This window comes from Vicia villosa, linkage group LG5 (genome assembly GCF_029867415.1).
Source record: "Vicia villosa cultivar HV-30 ecotype Madison, WI linkage group LG5, Vvil1.0, whole genome shotgun sequence".
Taxonomy (NCBI): domain Eukaryota; kingdom Viridiplantae; phylum Streptophyta; class Magnoliopsida; order Fabales; family Fabaceae; genus Vicia; species Vicia villosa.
Window position 1 is genome coordinate 157,394,009 of NC_081184.1, and position 20,232 is coordinate 157,414,240.

The 20,232-nt window shown below is 32.4% G+C and overlaps 3 protein-coding genes across 3 annotated transcripts; 2 read left to right on the top strand and 1 right to left on the bottom strand.

The window, feature by feature from the left end:
* Nucleotides 1–611: 611 nt before the first annotated feature.
* LOC131605833 (mediator of RNA polymerase II transcription subunit 10b-like) lies at nt 612–1,808 on the top strand. The gene is made up of 5 exons (XM_058878141.1): nt 612–745; nt 834–914; nt 1,238–1,340; nt 1,522–1,611; nt 1,758–1,808. The coding sequence occupies exons 1-5, from the start codon at nt 618–620 to the stop codon at nt 1,806–1,808; spliced, it is 453 nt and encodes a 150-aa protein (XP_058734124.1). The 5' UTR covers nt 612–617.
* A 2,366-nt stretch (nt 1,809–4,174) lies between these two features.
* Nucleotides 4,175–15,796, top strand: LOC131603415 (uncharacterized). Its single transcript, XM_058875714.1, has 14 exons — nt 4,175–4,328; nt 4,851–5,059; nt 5,147–5,227; nt 5,323–5,425; nt 5,524–5,649; nt 6,726–6,977; nt 7,416–7,604; nt 11,151–11,359; nt 11,447–11,527; nt 11,623–11,725; nt 11,824–11,949; nt 13,029–13,265; nt 13,642–13,818; nt 15,506–15,796. Exons 2-14 carry the CDS (start codon nt 4,860–4,862, stop codon nt 15,779–15,781), a joined length of 2,160 nt encoding a protein of 719 aa, XP_058731697.1. The 5' UTR covers nt 4,175–4,328; nt 4,851–4,859; the 3' UTR covers nt 15,782–15,796.
* LOC131603417 (auxin-responsive protein IAA9-like) lies at nt 13,977–15,251 on the bottom strand. Its single transcript, XM_058875715.1, has one exon. It carries the CDS (start codon nt 14,874–14,876, stop codon nt 14,406–14,408), a length of 471 nt encoding a protein of 156 aa, XP_058731698.1. The 5' UTR covers nt 14,877–15,251; the 3' UTR covers nt 13,977–14,405.
* Nucleotides 15,797–20,232: the final 4,436 nt, after the last annotated feature.

The following is a 20,232-nucleotide window of genomic DNA, read 5'->3' on the forward strand; positions in this document are numbered from 1 at the left end:
TGTAAAAACCATACCTACATTTTGAAATAAATGATGTATGAGACAAAAAAAAAGATTCACCCCTAATCTCCACTATTTATTTTAAAATTCAATGTTTCAGATTCATTCTCATATTCTCATATAAATATGACATTCTCATATGATATGTCCTATATATACACTTTCTGACTCTATTCTTTATATAGAAGTAAGCGATTGAACTTATCGAAAAATATCGATATAAATGGGTCTACAAAAATATTTTGTTTTGATTTGACGAAAAAATATTGTTAATTTTTAACCAAAAAAAATTATAGTTAATTCATATTTATTGTTATTATATTATATTAATGAGATTGATTATATTGCAATCGAAAATCTTATGATTTAGTTTACACATACATGATACATCAAATCAAATCAAATTAAATTGTAAGATATCATCATATATTAAATCCTAAAATATATTTTAAATATTTACATATTTGATTGCATACATATATAAAAATAAAGAAAATAAATCTTATAATATTAATTACTAAATAAAAATCTTATTTTGAATGTTGAGATGAGATGGTGGATAAATACCCCTAGGACATAGTGTTGCATCATTTAAGTTCTGCCGAATTGAAACACAAATGGATTCTAAGCAAAACCTGAAGCAGATCAACGAGTCCATTGAGAAAACCTTGGCCCTTATTCATCAACTTACCCTTACAGTCTCTAACTACGATGATGCTATGCAAATGCCACTTCTCCAACGCATGTAAACCTCTTGATCCCTTCACTATATTTATTTTTTTACTTTTTGTCCTTGTCCCAAGTTTGTGATATTTTGAATTTTGTTTCTCCAGCAATGGTCTTGTTGCAGAGCTTGACAACATGATGAAATTGGCAGAAAACTGCAACATTCAGGTTCCTATGGAGGTTATAAAGTAGGTTTCTTCAATAACAATTTAATTCTAGAATTTTAATTTTGATTACGTTACAAAAGTTCAAGATTAGTGGTAGAAAAATTTTGTATTTCATTTACAAACAAAAGAAAATATTATGTTTTTTTACAAAAGTTATATTATACTATTTTAATAATATAAAATATTTCACTTACAAAATAAATAAAAAAATCATTTTAATTTGTAGAATTGTATTTTTTTTTTAATAATTCACAATTTTTTGTCATTAATAGTTTTTTTTGCTCCCGCTAATAATGTTTTAGATCTGCTTTGCTTTTTAACTATGGGACTGTTTCTGGTTTTAGGTTAATTGATGATGGGAAGAATCCAGATTTATTTACCCAAGATGTTATAAATGACTGTATTGCAAAGAATCAGATCACCAAAGGAAAAACGGATGCTTTCAAGGTTGATTATGATTTTGATTTTTATGATAAATATGTTATTTTTATGCCAAACTTTCTTCTGGTTTTAAATAGGTCCCATTAGTTTTAAACGAGGCGCCGTTAATGAACTATTGAATTAGTCGATCACAAGATTAAATATTAGTAAGATTTAAAAAAAAACTTAGTAATTTTGTTTGTGGCAGGGTTTTCGCAAGCATCTATTAGAGGAATTAGAGCAAAACTTTCCTGATGAAATTGAGACATTTAGAGAGAGTCGTGCTGTTTCTGCTGCGGTAAGTGTTTCTTATTCAGATTATTTGGGGAACTCGAAATGTTTCTTATTTTATTTTGTAAGATTTGTTAAGTTTTTGTTACTTTTTAATGTTGTCATTTTATTTTTGGTTACTTTTTAATGTTGTCCTTTTTGCATTTGGCGCAGACACAGAGTGTATCTGCTAACGGAGATGCAACGCTTAAAGGAAAGCATTGATTGATAAGATTTCAACTGTCTTGCTGTTTCTCTCTCTCTCTCTTTTTTTTTTTTTTAATTTGTTGACTTTATTTTAATGCATTTAATGATATATTTTAATGAGTTTATAGTACATATTTTCAATGGTAAATTCTTTGATACTATTTAGTTTAAATTGGATACCAGTGCAAATTATTTAAAAACTTTAATTTATTTAAAAAAAAGATGTAGAATTAAATTATAATATCTCATTGGTTAAGGTAAAGTGTATCCAACTTAAGTCAAAAGTAGTGTTCACTATTTTCATAGGAATGTCAAAGTCTTCTTTTATTATTTTAAATTAGAATTTGTAAATTATCCTCTTAAATTAATTCGGTTGATAGTTGTCGACATTTTACTTTTTCATCTACAAATAAATTAAAATTTGTATATTGCAACTACTAACCACAAAAATAATTTCAATTTATATTTCAAACCAATTATTTTTTGTATTTATATATTTGAAGCTACGTTTTTTTATCAATAAAGTTATAAAGTTTATTACAGATAAAATTATATAAAAAGTGTAGTTAATTTTAAAAATAATTTTTAGATGATTACGAACAAAACTGCAAATCCATAATCTCAACAATCAAACTCATGAATCACGAGTTAAACGACTTCGTTATGGAGCATCTATCCATATTAGTTATTTATTTTTCAAAATAGATAAGCGTAAGAGACATACATTCAATATGCTTGAAGGATATGCTTGTTGGATCATTCAGGTAAGATGCATTCATCCTTATAAAAGAGTATGAATTTCATGGTTTGTTTGTATCTATAATGAAAATGACCAAGTTTAATTTAGGAATGATAACGAATTAAACTGCTTCTACACGTCCTATTTACGAAGGTTGATCTTTATATCTTTTTTCAAATTTCTTATATCACAACAATGAGCTCAAATTTCCTTTCTTTTCTAGACTGTCCAAGGTCCAAAGAGCAAAGATTTAATAAAGACGTAACGTAAAACATTTAGCGTAAAATATGTAGACTCCTTTCACTATTGAACATTCAATGTTTTTTGTGATGACCTTGCAATGTGATGGTTAACCGTAATCCATGTCTTGTCCCGTGCATTCAATTGCTTACCGTTTTCCCTAATTGAAGAAGGAAGTGTGTCATTTCTCATATATTAAAATTGTTTTTTATTCAAACACCAATGTTCACTCTCATACTGACTTGAGCGTGAGGTGTTAATCTTGTAGATCAATCTCTGTCTTCAGTGTATTAGAAGCTTAGAACCACTACAATAAGTTTTACATCCTCACTTTATGATCAAATATAGTTTGACTATGAAACATTGGCGCTATATGAGATCGTCTTCTAATTCCTACAACTTTCCATGACCAAACCTCTCATGATTCAATCGAATCCCTCCCATCAAAATCCAAATCTTCCTTACTTGAAATGCATATCTCTATTTCTCGATTCCCTATCTCAAACCTCGACTTCTTTTCCACCCAATCCATCAGTTATGGTAGCATCCAAAGCTACTCATTTCGTCGTTCAACGACAAGCCGAGGTTGCCGCCACCACCGAGGCTCTTCCAAAAATCCCTCACCTTCCTCAAGGAATGAGCAATCAAGCCTTAGTAACTTCTTCATCCATTATCTCTCCGCAAGATCATATCAAACCTAAGGAAAATCAAGGAGCATTTTAACCTCTTCCATTCTTTGATTTGCATCGCAGTTTAACTAGCGCAAGCTTTCATTCAAACCTCCAACACTGCCTACAATGCCCGAACAAGAAATGTTTCTCGACCTTTAACTAATGACATGTTGAATAGTGTTTACCAGATGGCACAACAACATAACTCTAAGACCTTAGCAAAGAGAATATGTTCGATTGAAGACTGCTTACACCATATCAATACGAAGAACAACACTGTACAAAGATAAATTCAAACCAAAGTAGCTTATGTTTTCAGAAGTTTATGCACCTCATTATTGTCTTGTCTTTTTAGGAAGAGGATGCTAACATTAGTTTTGGACTTTGCGTATCTATTTCAAGGATAAACAATAACACAATGCATAATGAATAAGAAATATATGAAAAAAAATGAGAATATTAAAAAGTGAATAAAATTGGGAAAGGCCACGTTATAAAAAAGAGTTGAGGGAGTATATAATTTTAATTAAAATAAAATTTAAGAATAGATTTTATTTTAATGTTATTATTTTAATAATAATTTATATTATATTTTTCTCGAGCTTTATAATGTAAACTTGGCCATGCCGCGGAAGAGAGAAATTTTGTTTGGGATAATTTACATTATTTAATAAATATATTTTTCATGGAATCAAAATAAAAAATTTATAATACTAGTTTTCATAGTCATAAACTGTTAAATAAGAAACAAATATAAAACCAAAAACACAAGAAAGCAACCAGAGCCCCATCATACGAAAAGCTGTTGAGTCGAATCGAATTCTAGTCGCCGGAAAACTCCACCGGCATTGTTCGTCAGCGGCAAGAAACACCGAGAAACTCGTACAGGTTTTCTCGTTTGATTCTCATTTTCAATTTTTTCTTATCTTTTCTCGTTTTGCAACGCGATTTCGATCGCAATTTGTCGTAGCGATAATCGCTCCGGCATTGAATTCCATCATCGCGGTGCCATTAATTTCTTAGGAATTCAGGCATCATTTGAGTTTTACTCGCCGGGAAACTACGCCGGGACTGTTCGTTCCCCCGCCGGAAACACCGAGAAACTCCGTTCCGATTTTCGTCTTTTATTTTATTTTTCCGATTTTTTTCTTCTCTTTTCACATTGTGCATGCGATGATGCTATTCCGTCGCAAATTATGGCCGCGATAACGGCTCCCGCAAGAAACGCACCACTGATCGTATTGAATTCCGCCATCGCAAGCTTAAGCGGTGCAATTGATAAGTTAGGTTAGGAATTCAGTATGCAATAGGTTGATTTAGAGAAATGAATTGTTGTGTTCTTAATTTCATGTGTATATAATTTTATGTGTCCTATTTTGGATTGAACTGAATCTTCAAAAAATGTTCCAGTTTACACAAATGGATTCATCACAAAGTCCACCATCTGATGGAGGAAATGGGATGCCGCCGACCTCTCAAACTAACGAAACTGCAGCTTCTATGCAAAACCTGAACCAGATCACTGAGTCCATTGAGAAAACCTTGGCCCTTATTCATCAACTCACCCTTGAACTCTCTAACTCCGATGATGCTATGCAAATGCCACTCCTCCAACGCATGTAAACCTCTTGATCCCTTCACTATATTCATTTTTTAATTTTTGTCCATGTCCCAAGTTTGTGATATTTTGAATTTTGTTTCTCCAGCAATGATCTTGTTGCAGAGCTTGATAACATGGTGAAATTGGCAGAAAACTGCAACATTCAGGTTCCTATGGAGGTTGTAGAGTAAGTATTTTACCTTTTTTTATGTACTTGTATGTTTTTCTTCAAACCATGGAGAATTTGTTTCTTTTAACTGTTGAATTATTTCTGGTTGTTAGATTAATTGATGATGGAAAGAATCCCGACTTGTTTACGAGAGATGTTATAAACAACCTCATTGCTAGGAATCAGATCACAAAGGGAAAAACTGATGCTTTTCAGGTTGATTTTTATTTGATAAACATATATCCTCTTTTTGCTGTCTTCACATATATTTAGTGAGTTGTTTTAGTCCGACTTAGCATTTTTGTTTGTGGCAGAATTTTCGCAATGATCTATTAGAGGAATTGGAGAAACACTACCCTGATGAGGTTGAAACATTTAGAGAGAGTCGTGCTGCGTCTGCGTTTGCCGCGTCTACGTCTGCTGCGTCTACTTCTGCTGCAGTAAGTGTTATCTTATTTAGTCTTTTATTTCAGTATATCATAGTTTTTAAATGTTCTTCCTACATCATAGTAAATACCGTCATGCACTAGAGTTTCCTTTAAGTGCTTGTCTAGTCTTCTTCTTCTAGTGTTTGGACATAACAGGCTGTAACTCAGCACCAATATCAAATTCTCAGCATCAACTTCTTTCTTGAACATCTTTATGAGTTTGAAGGTCTTGGATATCAGGATTATCTGTCAAGTTAACCAATGAATTTTTTTAGGAAATCCATGTCGTGTTGGATTGCTTTTGATAGACCTAACTTGCTACATTCCAATTCTATGTCATTTAGGCTTGATCCTAGGTAGAACCAACATCATGGTTTACACCACCTTCAATAACTGGTCCTTTGCTAGCTGATACTTCCTTTCCTCCAGTGCTTATTTCATTTTTCTGGTGAGCGGGATCCTTGGCTGAACTTGCAATGTGAATCGGTTGTTGCTGAGGCTTTTCCTTTATCACATAAATTTGGCCATGCACTTGTCTGTTGGATTTCTTTTCTACCTCGACTTTGTTTTGATCAGTGTTGTGGTTGGTGATTCTTCTACAATTTCACGCATTCTGTTCAATTATGACAATGCTCTCAGAAATCCGAAAATTTTTCATAATCAACTTAAAAAAAACATGGTTTTTCCTTTCAACTAATATCATTAATCTTGGCCATCAAATCCATATCAACAAGTATCCCAACAAAATGATCGATCAAACATCAATTTGTTGGTGGTGTTATCCATACAATCTGTCTAGAGACCCAATGCATAAAGAATCTTAGGCCTCCAATATTCTTAGATCTGTTCTAGGAATTCATCTGAGCCATGGGGAATTGAACAATTGCTTTTCACGTATTTAACTCATTCTATCATTCCATCAAACAAACCATAAACCCTTCTAAGCTAGAAAATACCAATTACCAAACAGCTTTAGCTTTAAATTTTCAGGTTGATTTTTATTTGATAAACATACATGCTCTTTTTGTTGTCTTCACATATATTTAGTGAGTTGTTTTAGTCTGACTTAGCATTTTTGTTTGTGGCAGAATTTTCGCAACGATCTATTCGAGGAATTGGAGAAAAACCTTCCTGATGTGGTTGAAACATTTAGAGAGAGTCATGCCGCGCCTGCTGCGTCTGTGCCTGCATCTGCTGTGCCTGAGTCCGTTGCATCTGCGTCCGCTGTGCCTGCGTCCGTTGCATCTGCGTCCGCTGTGCCTGCGTCCGTTGCATCTGCGTCCGCTGTGCCTGCGTCCGTTGCATCTGCGTCCGCTGTGCCTGCATCTGCTTCTGTTGCAGTAAGTGTTACCTTATTTAGTCATTTTATCATAGTTTTTTACAATCTTCCTACATCATAGTAAAATCTGTTCTAGGAATTCATCTGAGCCATGGTAAATTACATGCAAGATCATTGTAAGACCTGTTCTAGGAATTCATCTGAGCCATGGTAAATTACATGCAAGATCATCGTAAGATCTGTTCTAAGAATTCATCTGAGCCATGGGGAATTGAACAATTTCTTTTCATGTATTTAATTTTAACTCATTCTACCATTCCATCAAACAAACCATAAACCCTTCTAAGCTAGAAAATACCAACAATTACCAAACAGATTTAGCTTTAGCTTTAAATTTTCAGGTTGATTTGTATTTGATAAACATACATACTCTTTTTGTTGTCTTCACATATATTTAGTGAGTTGTTTTAGTATGACTTAGCATTTTTGTTTGTGGCAGAATTTTCGCAACGATCTATTTGAGGAATTGGAGAAAAACCTTCCTGATGTGGTTGAAACATTTAGAGAGAGTCGTGTTGCACCTGCTGCGTCTGCGCCTACATCTGTTGTGCCTGCGTCTGCGCCTACATCTGTTGTGCCTGCATCTGTTGCGTCTGTGTCCGCTGTGCCTGCATCTGCTTCTGCTGCAGTAAGTGTTACCTTATTTAGTCATTTTATTTCATTTTATCATAGTTTTTAACAATCTTCCTACATCATAGTAAAATCTGTTCTAGGAATTCATCTGAGCCATGGTAAATTACATGCAAGATCATTGTAAGACCTGTTCTAGGAATTCATCTGAGCCATGGTAAATTACATGCAAGATCATCGTAAGATCTATTCTAGGAATTCATCTGAGCCATTGGGAATTGAACAATTGCTTCTCACGTGCTTAACTCATTCTATCATTCCATCAAACAAACCATAAACCCTTCTAAGCTAGAAAATACCAACAATAACCAAACAGCTTTAGCTTTAGCTTTAAATTTAAGTTATGCTTTGAATTTCCATAATGGTCTCATAATCTATAGCATTTCCTACTTACTTAGAAGCCGATGCTCTGCCATTGACGGGAGCTCCAATTCCATTTGCTGCACAAGAGCTCTCTTGTAACACTTTGCTTGATATATTTTTAACTGTAGTAGGTTGAGTTTTAGAAGGTCTAGGAGAGAGCAGTATGTTACATGCCTATTACTATTATATTTCACTTGCATCACAGATTCTCAAGAATCAGTATCAGAAACAGTATGAATGAACATCCCTTTAACAGTAGGAAAAACAATACTTAAACTTTTCACCTCAGGGAACACATCCATTGTGTTGGCGAAACCTCTTTTGTTTCCTGAAACCACCGTCTTCTGGGACAACGAGCAAATTCCAAGGTTGGGACACCAGAACTGTCGACCGATGAGCAATCGGACAATCTAAGGTAATTGCGATCGTTCAAACCAAGCATCGTGGAGATGCAGATGCTATCGTTGAGGAACCTGCTGTGGCGGAGGCATCAGATTCCAAAATACAAACTGTCTTAACATGAATCCATTACAAAAGCATTATTAACTCTATACATTGACAGAAAGAAATGATGTACTTTTAGTGGGAAGCAAGTCCATGCAAGACCAATACCTTTGTGGTTCTTCCTCTTCTGTTTTTGTCCTTCCTTTTTCCTCAGTGTTCCTAGACTTTCCCAATCAATCAATTTCTTCCTATTTTTATAATGATCACTTTAGATCAAAGTGTCCACGCTGAGATTCTGTTTTTCTCATAGTCAATCACTCCTATCCATGTGGTTAATACATAACTAGTTCACTTTGGAATCTCACCATTTTGCCTTCAAGTTTCTCAAATGATGCCAAAAGATACAGCCAGTCAAATAAAAGGGATGGAGTTCTAAATAAATTGAGTCCTTTTATCAGCTACTCCATCTGGCATCTAACATAAAAAAATTCGTTTTTTAAATATATTGAATAATTAATGTAATTTAGATATGTTGATTATTCAATATAAATAAAAAATAAATTTTTTAAATAGAAAAAAAAAACTAGAGATGGAGTGTAAACTAACGATGTTTTGTTATTTTTCATTATCACTAATTATGTTTTTGTTGCATCTACATAGGAGTTGAAACGGCTCGGGCACAAAGTGTATCTCCAAATGGAGATGTTAGTCTTAAAGGAGTTGAATGTCTTCACTTTTAATATTAATATAATTTATAGTCTAGGATTTAAGATCTTTTTCTTTTTTTCACATTTGTTTGTAACTTTGTACAATGAATTTCATCACCGATTCCTTATTCTTGTTATATCTCTATTTTTTTTGGGTTATTTTTTTCTTGGATGTAATGTCATTATTATGAATGTCCTTTTATAGGTATGAATTCATATAAATGATTGCGGAGTAGAATATTTTAATTCTTAAAATATTTTATTCTCCAATCATTAAAACTGGATCGAATTGGTCGAATCAGGATTTCGAATAGGTCATCGGTCTGATCCGATTGTTGGATCGAATATGTTATTGAATTGGTAGAAATTGGTTAGAATCGGTAAAAGTCGGTGAACCGGCGATTTTGAAAAATCAACAGATTAAAGTATGTTTTTTTTTCTAGATAAAATGACGTTGTTTTAATAAATTAAAATTAAAAATAAAATTAAAATATAAATAGACTTTGTAACTTATTTAGAACAATTTTTCTTCGTATGTGAATATAGTTTGTTCTAAATTTATTTAGATTTGTATTTTATTCTATTTTGTTTTGTATGATGACTATGTTTAAAATTTGAACTTAAATAATAAATTTATAAGATTATGATATTTTAAAATTTTGTAGGTGCCGTAATATTTTTTTAAAGATCGAGTCATTTGGTTCGACCGATTTAGTAAATATAAAGTTTTATTATAAAGATCGATTTATTGATCCGAGTTATCTGGTTAAGTTATGTGATTCGACCCGTGATTCAATAGTTCAATTAATGATTCAATAATCTTACTGGTTTGATGAGTGGTCTAATTTTAAAACATATTTTTTAGGGTAGTTAATTTAATTTGACTTTTATACCCTTATATATATATATATATATATATATATATATATATATATATATATATATATATATATATATATATATATATATATATATATATATATATGTATATAAGTTTTTTATATTAATTTATCTTTAGGAGAATACATTTACGTATAAAATATTTAAAATATAGGAGTACATTATTGATTAAAATATTTGATATGTAATTTTCTAGATATTTTTACGTAGTACTTGATATATTAATTAACGATGTAGATTTTATCTTTATCGCATTCATGGGCCCTTTAAAAAATGTAAATGGGTATTCTGAACAACAAAAGTCCAATACCTCATATATTGTCAAACACCCCCCATTAGCCTAAATTTACGGATGGAAGCTTGGTAAATAGTCACTATAATATATGTTTTCATAGTTAAAGTTGATAAATCACATGCTCTTTGTATTAGAATAGATTTTGTTAGACCCAAAATTTATGAAAAGTTTCGGTCAGAATCAATTTCAAAAAGGAGAATTTAACCACTTAAGTCAAATCACATGTTTCTAAGATAGATCATTTATTAGCTGTGCAGAGACATACTATTTATTTATAATACACCCATTATAATCAAAATCACATCAAAATTTTCCTATTGCTGCATAAATTTTATTTTCTAACTCCTTTTTTTAATAAGCATAAAAGCAATTTGAGACAAAGAAGTTTTTTTTTGTTGCTATTTTATATAAAAATTTGGTTACTCTCTTGTATTGGAATTTGGTAATTTATATAAAAATGCATATTCAAACATATTGGATTTAAAATACACATTAGTCCCGTGTGATTAAGGGTAGGAGAGGATCCTTATTAATAAAATTTCTTGAAGTGAAATGGAGTGTATTAAACCACTTAAGGGTCAAAGTGTTCCAATGAGACCTATTCTTGCATCTAGGTGAATTTAATTATATTTTGTACTACCATCAATTTGTTCTTGTTATTGTTGCATTTGAAAATTGGTGTAATTCAATTTTAAATAATTAATTTGTAAAGTTAGAATTATCTCTCAATATGCAATAGGTTGATTTAGAGAAATGAATTGTTGTGTTCTTTCATGTGTATATAATTTTATGTGTCCTATTTTGGATTGAACTGAATCTTCAAAAAATGTTCCAGTTTACACAAATGGATTCATCACAAAATCCACCATCTGATGGAGGAAATGGAATGCCGCCAATCTCTCAAACTAACGAAACTGCAGCTTCTATGCAAAACCTGAACCAGATCAATGAGTCCATTGAGAAAACCTTGGCCCTTATTCATCAACTCACCCTTGAACTCTCTAACTCCGATGATGCTATACAAATGCCACTCCTCCAACGCATGTAAACCTCTTGATCCCTTCACTATATTCATTTTTTAATTTTTGTCCATGTCCCAAGTTTCTGATATTTTGAATTTTGTTTCTCCAGCAATGATCTTGTTGCAGAGCTTGATAACATGAAGAAATTGGCAGAAAACTGCAACATTCAGGTTCCTATGGAGGTTGTAGAGTAAGTATTTTACCTTTTTTTATGTACTTGTATGTTTTTCTTCAAACCATGGAGAATTTGTTTCTTTTAACTGTTGAATTATTTCTGGTTGTTAGATTAATTGATGATGGAAAGAATCCCGACTTGTTTACGAGAGATGTTATAAACAACCTCATTGCTAGGAATCAGATCACAAAGGGAAAAACTGATGCTTTTCAGGTTGATTTTTATTTGATAAACATATATCCTCTTTTTGCTGTCTTCACATATATTTAGTGAGTTGTTTTAGTCCGACTTAGCATTTTTGTTTGTGGCAGAATTTTCGCAATGATCTATTAGAGGAATTGGAGAAACACTACCCTGATGAGGTTGAAACATTTAGAGAGAGTCGTGCTGCGTCTGCGTTTGCCGCGTCTACGTCTGCTGCGTCTACTTCTGCTGCAGTAAGTGTTATCTTATTTAGTCTTTTATTTCAGTATATCATAGTTTTTAAATGTTCTTCCTACATCATAGTAAATACCGTCATGCACTAGAGTTTCCTTTAAGTGCTTGTCTAGTCTTCTTCTTCTAGTGTTTGGACATAACAGGCTGTAACTCAGCACCAATATCAAATTCTCAGCATCAACTTCTTTCTTGAACATCTTTATGAGTTTGAAGGTCTTGGATATCAGGATTATCTGTCAAGTTAACCAATGAATTTTTTTAGGAAATCCATGTCGTGTTGGATTGCTTTTGATAGACCTAACTTGCTACATTCCAATTCTATGTCATTTAGGCTTGATCCTAGGTAGAACCAACATCATGGTTTACACCACCTTCAATAACTGGTCCTTTGCTAGCTGATACTTCCTTTCCTCCAGTGCTTATTTCATTTTTCTGGTGAGCGGGATCCTTGGCTGAACTTGCAATGTGAATCGGTTGTTGCTGAGGCTTTTCCTTTATCACATAAATTTGGCCATGCACTTGTCTGTTGGATTTCTTTTCTACCTCGACTTTGTTTTGATCAGTGTTGTGGTTGGTGATTCTTCTACAATTTCACGCATTCTGTTCAATTATGACAATGCTCACAGAAATCCGACACATTTTCATAATCAACTTAAAAAAAACATGGTTTTTCCTTTCAACTAATATCATTAATCTTGGCCATCAAATCCATATCAACAAGTATCCCAACAAAATGATCGATCAAACATCAATTTGTTGGTGGTGTTATCCATACAATCTGTCTAGAGACCCAATGCATAAATAATCTTAGGCCTCCAATATTCTTAGATCTGTTCTAGGAATTCATCTGAGCCATGGGGAATTGAACAATTGCTTTTCACGTATTTAACTCATTCTATCATTCCATCAAACAAACGATAAACCCTTCTAAGCTAGAAGATACCAACAATTACCAAACAGCTTTAGCTTTAAATTTTCAGATTGATTTTTATTTGATAAACATACATGCTCTTTTTGTTGTCTTCACATATATTTAGTGAGTTGTTTTAGTATGGCTTAGCATTTTTGTTTGTGGCAGAATTTTCGCAACGATCTATTCGAGGAATTCGAGAAAACCCTTCCTGATGTGGTTGAAACATTTAGAGAGAGTCATGCTGCGCCTGCTGCGTCTGTGCCTGCATCTGCTGTGCCTGCTGCGTCTGTGCCTGCATCTGCTGTGCCTGAGTCCGCTGTGCCTGCTGCGTCTGTGCCTGCATCTGTTGTGCCTGCGTCCGCTGCGTCTGTGTCCGCTGTGCCTGCATCTGCTTCTGTTGCAGTAAGTGTTACCTTATTTAGTCATTTTATCATAGTTTTTAACAATCTTCCTACATCATAGTAAAATATGTTCTAGGAATTCATCTGAGCCATGGTAAATTACATGCAAGATCATCGTAAGATCTGTTCTAGGAATTCATCTGAGCCATGGGGAATTGAACAATTGCTTTTCATGTATTTAACTCATTCTACCATTTCATCAAACAAACCATAAACCCTTCGAAGCTAGAAAATACCAACAATTACCAAACAGATTTAGCTTTAGCTTTAAATTTTCAGGTTGATTTTTATTTGATAAACATACATGCTCTTTTTGTTGTCTTCACATATATTTAGTGAGTTGTTTTAGTGTGACTTAGCATTTTTGTTTGTGGCAGAATTTTCGCAACGATCTATTTGAGGAATTGGAGAAAAACCTTCCTGATGTGGTTGAAACATTTAGAGAGAGTCGTGATGTGCCTGCTGCGTCTGCGCCCACATCTGCTGTGCCTGCGTCTGTTGCGTCTGCGTCCGTTGCGTCTGTGTCCGCTGTGCCTGCATCCGCTTCTGCTGCGGTAAGTGTTACCTTATTTAGTCATTTTATTTCATTTTATCATAATTTTTAACAATCTTCCTACATCATAGTAAAATCTGTTCTAGGAATTCATCTGAGCCATGGTAAATTACATGCAAGATCATTGTAAGACCTGTTCTAGGAATTCATCTAATCCATGGTAAATTACATGCAAGATCATCGTAAGGTCTGTTCTAGGAATTCATCTGAGCCATTCGGAATTGAACAATTGCTTCTCACGTGCTTAACTCATTCTATCATTCCATCAAACAAACCATAAACCCTTCTAAGCTAGAAAATACCAACAATTACCAAACAGCTTTAGCTTTAGCTTTAGCTTTAGCTTTAAATTTAAGGTATGCTTTGTATGTCAATAATGGTCTCGTAATCTGTAGCATTTCCTACTTACTTAGAAGCCGATGCTCTGCCATTGACGGGAGCTCCAGTTCCATTTGCTGCACAAGAGCTCTCTTGTAACACTTTATTTGATATATCTTTAACTGTAGCAGGTTGAGTTTTAGAAGGTCTAGGCGAGAGCAGTATGTTTACATGCCTATTACTATTATATTTTACCTGCATCACTGATTCTCAAGAATCAGTATCAGAAACAGTATGAATGAACATCCCTTTAACAGTAGGAAAACCAATACTTAAACTTTTCACCTCAGGGAACACATCCATTGTGTTGGTGAAACCTCTTTTGTTTCCTGAAACCACTGTCTTCTGGGACAATGAGCAAATTCCATCTAAAGTTGGAAGCAAAGGGAACAGCTGTTTCTCATCAAGCTTAGTTGAGCTTAAAGAAAAAAGATCCAGATCCCTTTCAAGCGACTGGGATCCAGGATGGCCAAACCTTAACTCTGTAGCTTTCAAATTCAGGTTCACCTTTTTCTCATCAGACAAGGTTGGGACACCAGAATTGTCGACCGATGAGCAATCGGACAATCTAAGGTAATTGCGATCGTTCAAACCAAGCATCATGGAGATGCAGATGCTATCGTTGAGGGAACCAGCTGTGGCGGAGGCATCGGATTCCAAATATTCAAACTGTCTTAACATGAATCCATTACAAAAGCATTATTAACTCTATACATTGACAGACAGAAATGATGTACTTTTAGTGGGAAGCAAGTCCATGCAAGACCAATGCCGCCGCCAACTGGAGTCTTTTTCCCCAACTGAACCTTTGTGGTTCTTCCTCTTCTGTTTTTGTCCTTCCTTTTTCCTCAGTGTTCCTAGACCTTCCCAATCAATCAATTTCTTCCTACTTTTAATAATGATCACTTTAGATCAAAGTTATCACACCTTAATTCTCGTGTCCACGCTGGGATTCTGTTTTTCTCATAGTCAATCACTCATATCCATGTGGTTAATGCATAACTAGTTCACTTTGGAATCTCACCATTTTGCCTTCAAGTTTCTCAAATGATGCCAAAAGATACAGCCAATCAAATAAAAGGGATGGAGTTCTAAATAAATTGAGTCCTTTAATCAGCTACTCCATCTAGCATCTAACATAAAAAAATCATTTTTTAAATATATTGAATAATTAATGTAATTTAGGTATGTTGATTATTCAATATAAATAAAAAATAGATTTTTTAAAATAATAAAAACTATAGATGGAGTGTAAATTAACGATGTTTTGTTATTTTTCATTATCACTAATGTTTTTTTCATCTACATAGGAGTTGAAACGGCTCGGGCACAAAGTGTATTTCCAAATGGAGATGTTAGTCTTAAAGGAGTTTGTTGTCTTCGCTTTTAATTTTATTGTTATTATAATTTATAGTCTAGGATTTAAGATCTTTTTCTTTTTTTCACATTTGTTTGTAACTTTGTACAATGAATTTCATCACCGATTATTAATTCTGGCTATATCTCTACTTTTTTTGGGTTACTTTTTTCTTGGATGTAATGTCATTGTTATTCTCCAATCATTAAAACTGAACCGAATTGGTTGAATTAGAATTTCGAACAGGTCACCGGTCTAATCCGATTGTTGGATCGGATATGTTATTGAATAGGTAGAAATTGGTCAGAATTGGTAAAAGTCGGTGAATCGGCGATTTTGAAAATGCAACAGATTGAATGACGTCGTTTTAATAAATTAAAACTAAAAATTAAATTAAAATATAAAGAAACTTTGTTTGTAACTTATTTAGAACAATTTTTCTTAGTATGTGAATATAGTTTGTTCTAAATTTATTTAGAATTGTATTTTATTCTATTTTATTGTGTGTGATAATTATGTTTAAAATTTTAATTTAAACAATGAATTTATAAAATTATGATATTTTGAAATTTTATAGGTGCTGTGATATTTTTAAAAATTGAATCGTTTGATTCGACCGATTTAGTAAATATAAAATTTTATTACAGAGATCGGTTTATTGATTCGAGTTATCTAGTTTAGTTATGTGATTCGATCAGTAATTCTAGTTCAGTTAATGATTCAACAACCTTAGTGGTTTGATGAACAGTTTAATTTTAAAACATATTTTTTTAGGGTAGTTACTTTAATTTGACTTTTATATCCTTTTATATGTATGTAAGTTTTTTATATTAATTTATCTTTAGGAGAATATATTTACGTATAAAATATTTAAAATATAGGATTACATCATTGATTAAATATTTGATATGTAATTTTTTAGATATTTTTACGTAGTACTTGATATATTAATTAAGGATGTAGATTTTATCTTTATCGCATTCATGGGCCCTTAAAAAAGTGTAAATGGGTATTCTGAACAACAAAAGTCCAATACCTCATATATTGTCAAACACCCCCATTAGCCTAAATTTACGGATGGAAGCTTGGTAAATAGTCATAATAATATAATATGTTTTCATAGTTTTTTTTTTTGTAAGCATATGTTTTCATAGTTAAAGTTGATAAATCACATGCTCTTTGTATTAGAATAGATTTTGTTAGACCCAAAATTTATGAAAAGCTTCACTCAGAATCAATTTCAAAAAGGAGAATTTAACCACTTAAGTCAAATCACATGTTATTAAGCTAGTTCAATTGGTAGCTGTGCAGAGATAAAGCGTAGGAGTGTCAGTTCAAATCCCTGACATACTATCTATTTATAATACACCCATTATAATTAAAATCACATCAAAATTTTCCTATTGGTGCATAAATTTTATTTTCTAACTCCTTTTTTTATTAACATAAATGCAATTTGAGACGGAATTTTTTTTGTTGCTATTTTATATAAAAATCAGGTTACTCTCGCATTAGAATTTGGTAATTTATATAAAAATGCATATTCAAACATATTGGATTTAAAATACACATTAGTCCGGTGTGATTAAGGGTAGGAGAGGATCCTTATTAATAAAATTTCTTGAAGTGAAATAGAGTGTATTAAACCACTTAAGGGTCAAAGTGTTCCAATGAGTTACTATTCTTGCATCTAGGTGGATTTAATTATATTTTGTACTACCATCAATTTGTTCTTGTTATTGTTGCATTTTAAAATTGGTCTAATTCAATTTTAAATAATTGATTTGTAAAGTTAAAATTATCTCTGGTTATGAGCATATGTTTAAAACATCTCTCTTCAATGTAAGCATGTTATTAGTATTTCTTATAGCTATAACTCTATGGAGCTAAGATTAAAATGATACAGGAAACTAACATTGATATGATCAAAGAAGATTCAGCTTTGGGCCTAGAGGAAGATATTAGGCCATCTTTGGACCCAGAACAGGTAAGATCTGAAAGGAAGAAGAGGAAGCCCAAGTACTTGGAAGATTACGAGGAGTAGTGAGTGAGATTCTATAGAAGCATCTTTTCTGACACAATACTGCCACCTAGGCATTGAGTGTGTGTCACATGCTTCTTTTCATACATTCTGAAATTCTTGCTGTTTCCTACATTTACTGTCTCAAACTCCAAGTTTCATAGACATTTTTTTGTATAGCAAACCTAGAATATTGATGAAACCATTTTGTAGTTTTTGATAACAACCTACAATAGTTCTCACATTAATGCAACGGTATGTTTCTTTCCACAAAGTGAGGAAAATAGAGGATATGAATTTTAAAACGGTTTGTGTTTTATTTAAAAGAGAAATTAGTGGTAGTTCAAATAATTTAGAATTAAAATAAATTAGAGGCTAGAGAAGTTAGTGGTAATTATTCGCAAAATATATTTTACTCAATTGTTATATTTAAGATTAAAGCAAAAATAATTCTTCAAGCCAATGCTTAATTACTGAAAGAGGCCACTCATTTATTAAAATCGATTTCTTGGTTGCATGAGTTAGGACTCCAAAAAAGTTAGATTGAAATATATTTAAGTCAATGGTTAATAGTATCAACCAAATGCTACAAAATCTAACAAAGTTTAACTCCTATTTAATACACGTTATAATGTCTTAATGCATTTTTAACAAAACTAGTATTATTCACATAAGGCTTTAGTAAAACAAGTCATGATTGTCACAAAAAGTGCAAATGCAATAATGAAATAAATACTCTCTCTTCAAATTTCTAGTTAGAATTAGTTTAGCTGATATTTGAAACTTACCCCGCTAATCAAACACATGCTAAATAAGCAATTGTTCTGTCTTCTTTTTGTAAAAATAAAATAAGGAAAAAGAAATCAAGCAAAAACAAAACTAATCCGTTTTTATTGCATATATATTAAGAAATTATAACTAAGATATCTTCCCATTTTATGTCACGGAACCTATCATCTATCAATAATGTCTATCATGATATATAAAATCTTATGAGTTTATATGTTACATCCCAGCCTAACCTAATATAATAATTTAAATTTCATTATTCCATAATTTGGTGAAATTTTAAGAATAAGGGGAAATTGACATTTTTTAGGTGAAGTTTTGACCTAAGGTTATGGTAATATTTAGGATGGTAAAAAGGATTCTCACATTGGATAATGTCTGTTTTGCCTGCACTTCAATGTGAGACGGATCAAAGATTTAAGTTTGCACTTTCAGAAATATCAAACATGATTCTAACAAAAAAGTCACCTGCATGATTAGACTCCGTATTCATTTTTCTCCAAACCCTTTTCAAAAATCCTCATTATCAATCAAGATTTTTACTCAAAAACTTCGTTATTGTATTGCATCATATCAAAAGGAGTAAAAGAAGCTAGAATTCAAGGTAAAGTTCATTTATTTCTAGCCTCTTTGCTTACATTAATCTTGTTTTGAAGATGAAAATACTTAGGTTTAATGCATTTTTGAGTATTTTATGTTATTGTTTCATTAGATATGGTGCATCTTGCTGTTTTCTCGAAACATATTGTGTTTATTGATGTCAAACATTTTGTTGTGAAGGAGGTAGATGTTAGAAACTAATTTAAAAATTAATAAGAGTTTGTATTTTGTGATCACATGCTTCAAAAGATTTGTACAGAGGCATCCAAACTAGGGTTTGATGTTGTAATCGAAAGGTCCGATAGTGGTTTGGATATAAGAGATGCATTTGTGACAATGACTTGCGAAAGAAGTGAGAAGTTTAAACCTCCTCTCTGGAATTTAAAATGAGATGACAATTGTTCAAGAAAATGTGAGTGTCCCTTTAATTTGCATGGTTATCTGTTGGAAATAAAAAAAATGGAGATTTAATGTAATATGTGGTTTACATAACTATGACTTGTATGAAAAGTTAGTCGGTCTTCCAATTACATGTTGCCTCATGCTGGAAGAGAAAGAATGTGTTTCAGACATGACATTGAATTTGGTGCAATAGAAAAACATACTTATCACTTTGAAACGTAAGAGACCTGAAAATGTCACAAATATCATATAACTGTACAATATTTAGTACCAAACTAACAAGGCGGTGAGAGGGTTATAACTGAAACACAACACCTCTTGAAACTTTTAGATGATGAAAATTAAGTATCTAGGTACCAAACGTGCGATGGAATAATCATTAGAGATATATTTTGGACTCATCCTCATTCCATCAAGTTGTTTAACATATTTCCTAATGTAATCTCAATGTATAAGACCAACAAGTACATGCTTCCACTATTGGAAATTGTTGGTGTTACCTCTACTGAAAATACTTACTCTGTCGGGTTTGCATTTCGAGAGAACGAAAAAGAGGAGAATGTTACTTGGAATTTAAAGGTGTGTTAGGAAGTTGCGAAAGATCAAGAAGACATGCCAAAAGTAATTGTTACCGACCGCAATTCCTCTTTTATGAATTATGTTGCTGAGGTATTTCCTACTTCTTATGCATTACTTTGTAGGTATCACATAACAAAGAATGTGAGAAGTCGGGTTAAACTCTCGGTAGAGACGAAACAGATAAAGGGTGTACTTGTTTTCATCAATTTATTGTATGTAATATTGTATTAATATTAATGATTTATAATATATACATTTTGAAGTTTGCCAAAAAAATTATGCATTTATTA

What these genes read in the sequence shown, in the direction of transcription:
- LOC131605833 (XM_058878141.1), top strand. Translation starts at nt 618, where the DNA reads ATGGATTCTAAGCAAAACCTGAAGCAGATCAACGAGTCCATTGAGAAA. An exon ending in GAAAAACGGATGCTTTCAAG is followed by an intron (nt 1,341 to 1,521) that starts GTTGATTATGAT and finishes TGTTTGTGGCAG; the next exon opens with GGTTTTCGCAAGCATCTATT. An exon ending in GTCGTGCTGTTTCTGCTGCG is followed by an intron (nt 1,612 to 1,757) that starts GTAAGTGTTTCT and finishes CATTTGGCGCAG; the next exon opens with ACACAGAGTGTATCTGCTAA.
- LOC131603415 (XM_058875714.1), top strand. Translation starts at nt 4,860, where the DNA reads ATGGATTCATCACAAAGTCCACCATCTGATGGAGGAAATGGGATGCCG. An exon ending in ATGCCACTCCTCCAACGCAT is followed by an intron (nt 11,360 to 11,446) that starts GTAAACCTCTTG and finishes TTGTTTCTCCAG; the next exon opens with CAATGATCTTGTTGCAGAGC. An exon ending in CTGCGTCTACTTCTGCTGCA is followed by an intron (nt 11,950 to 13,028) that starts GTAAGTGTTATC and finishes TGTTTGTGGCAG; the next exon opens with AATTTTCGCAACGATCTATT.
- LOC131603417 (XM_058875715.1), bottom strand. Translation starts at nt 14,876, where the DNA reads ATGTTAAGACAGTTTGAATATTTGGAATCCGATGCCTCCGCCACAGCT.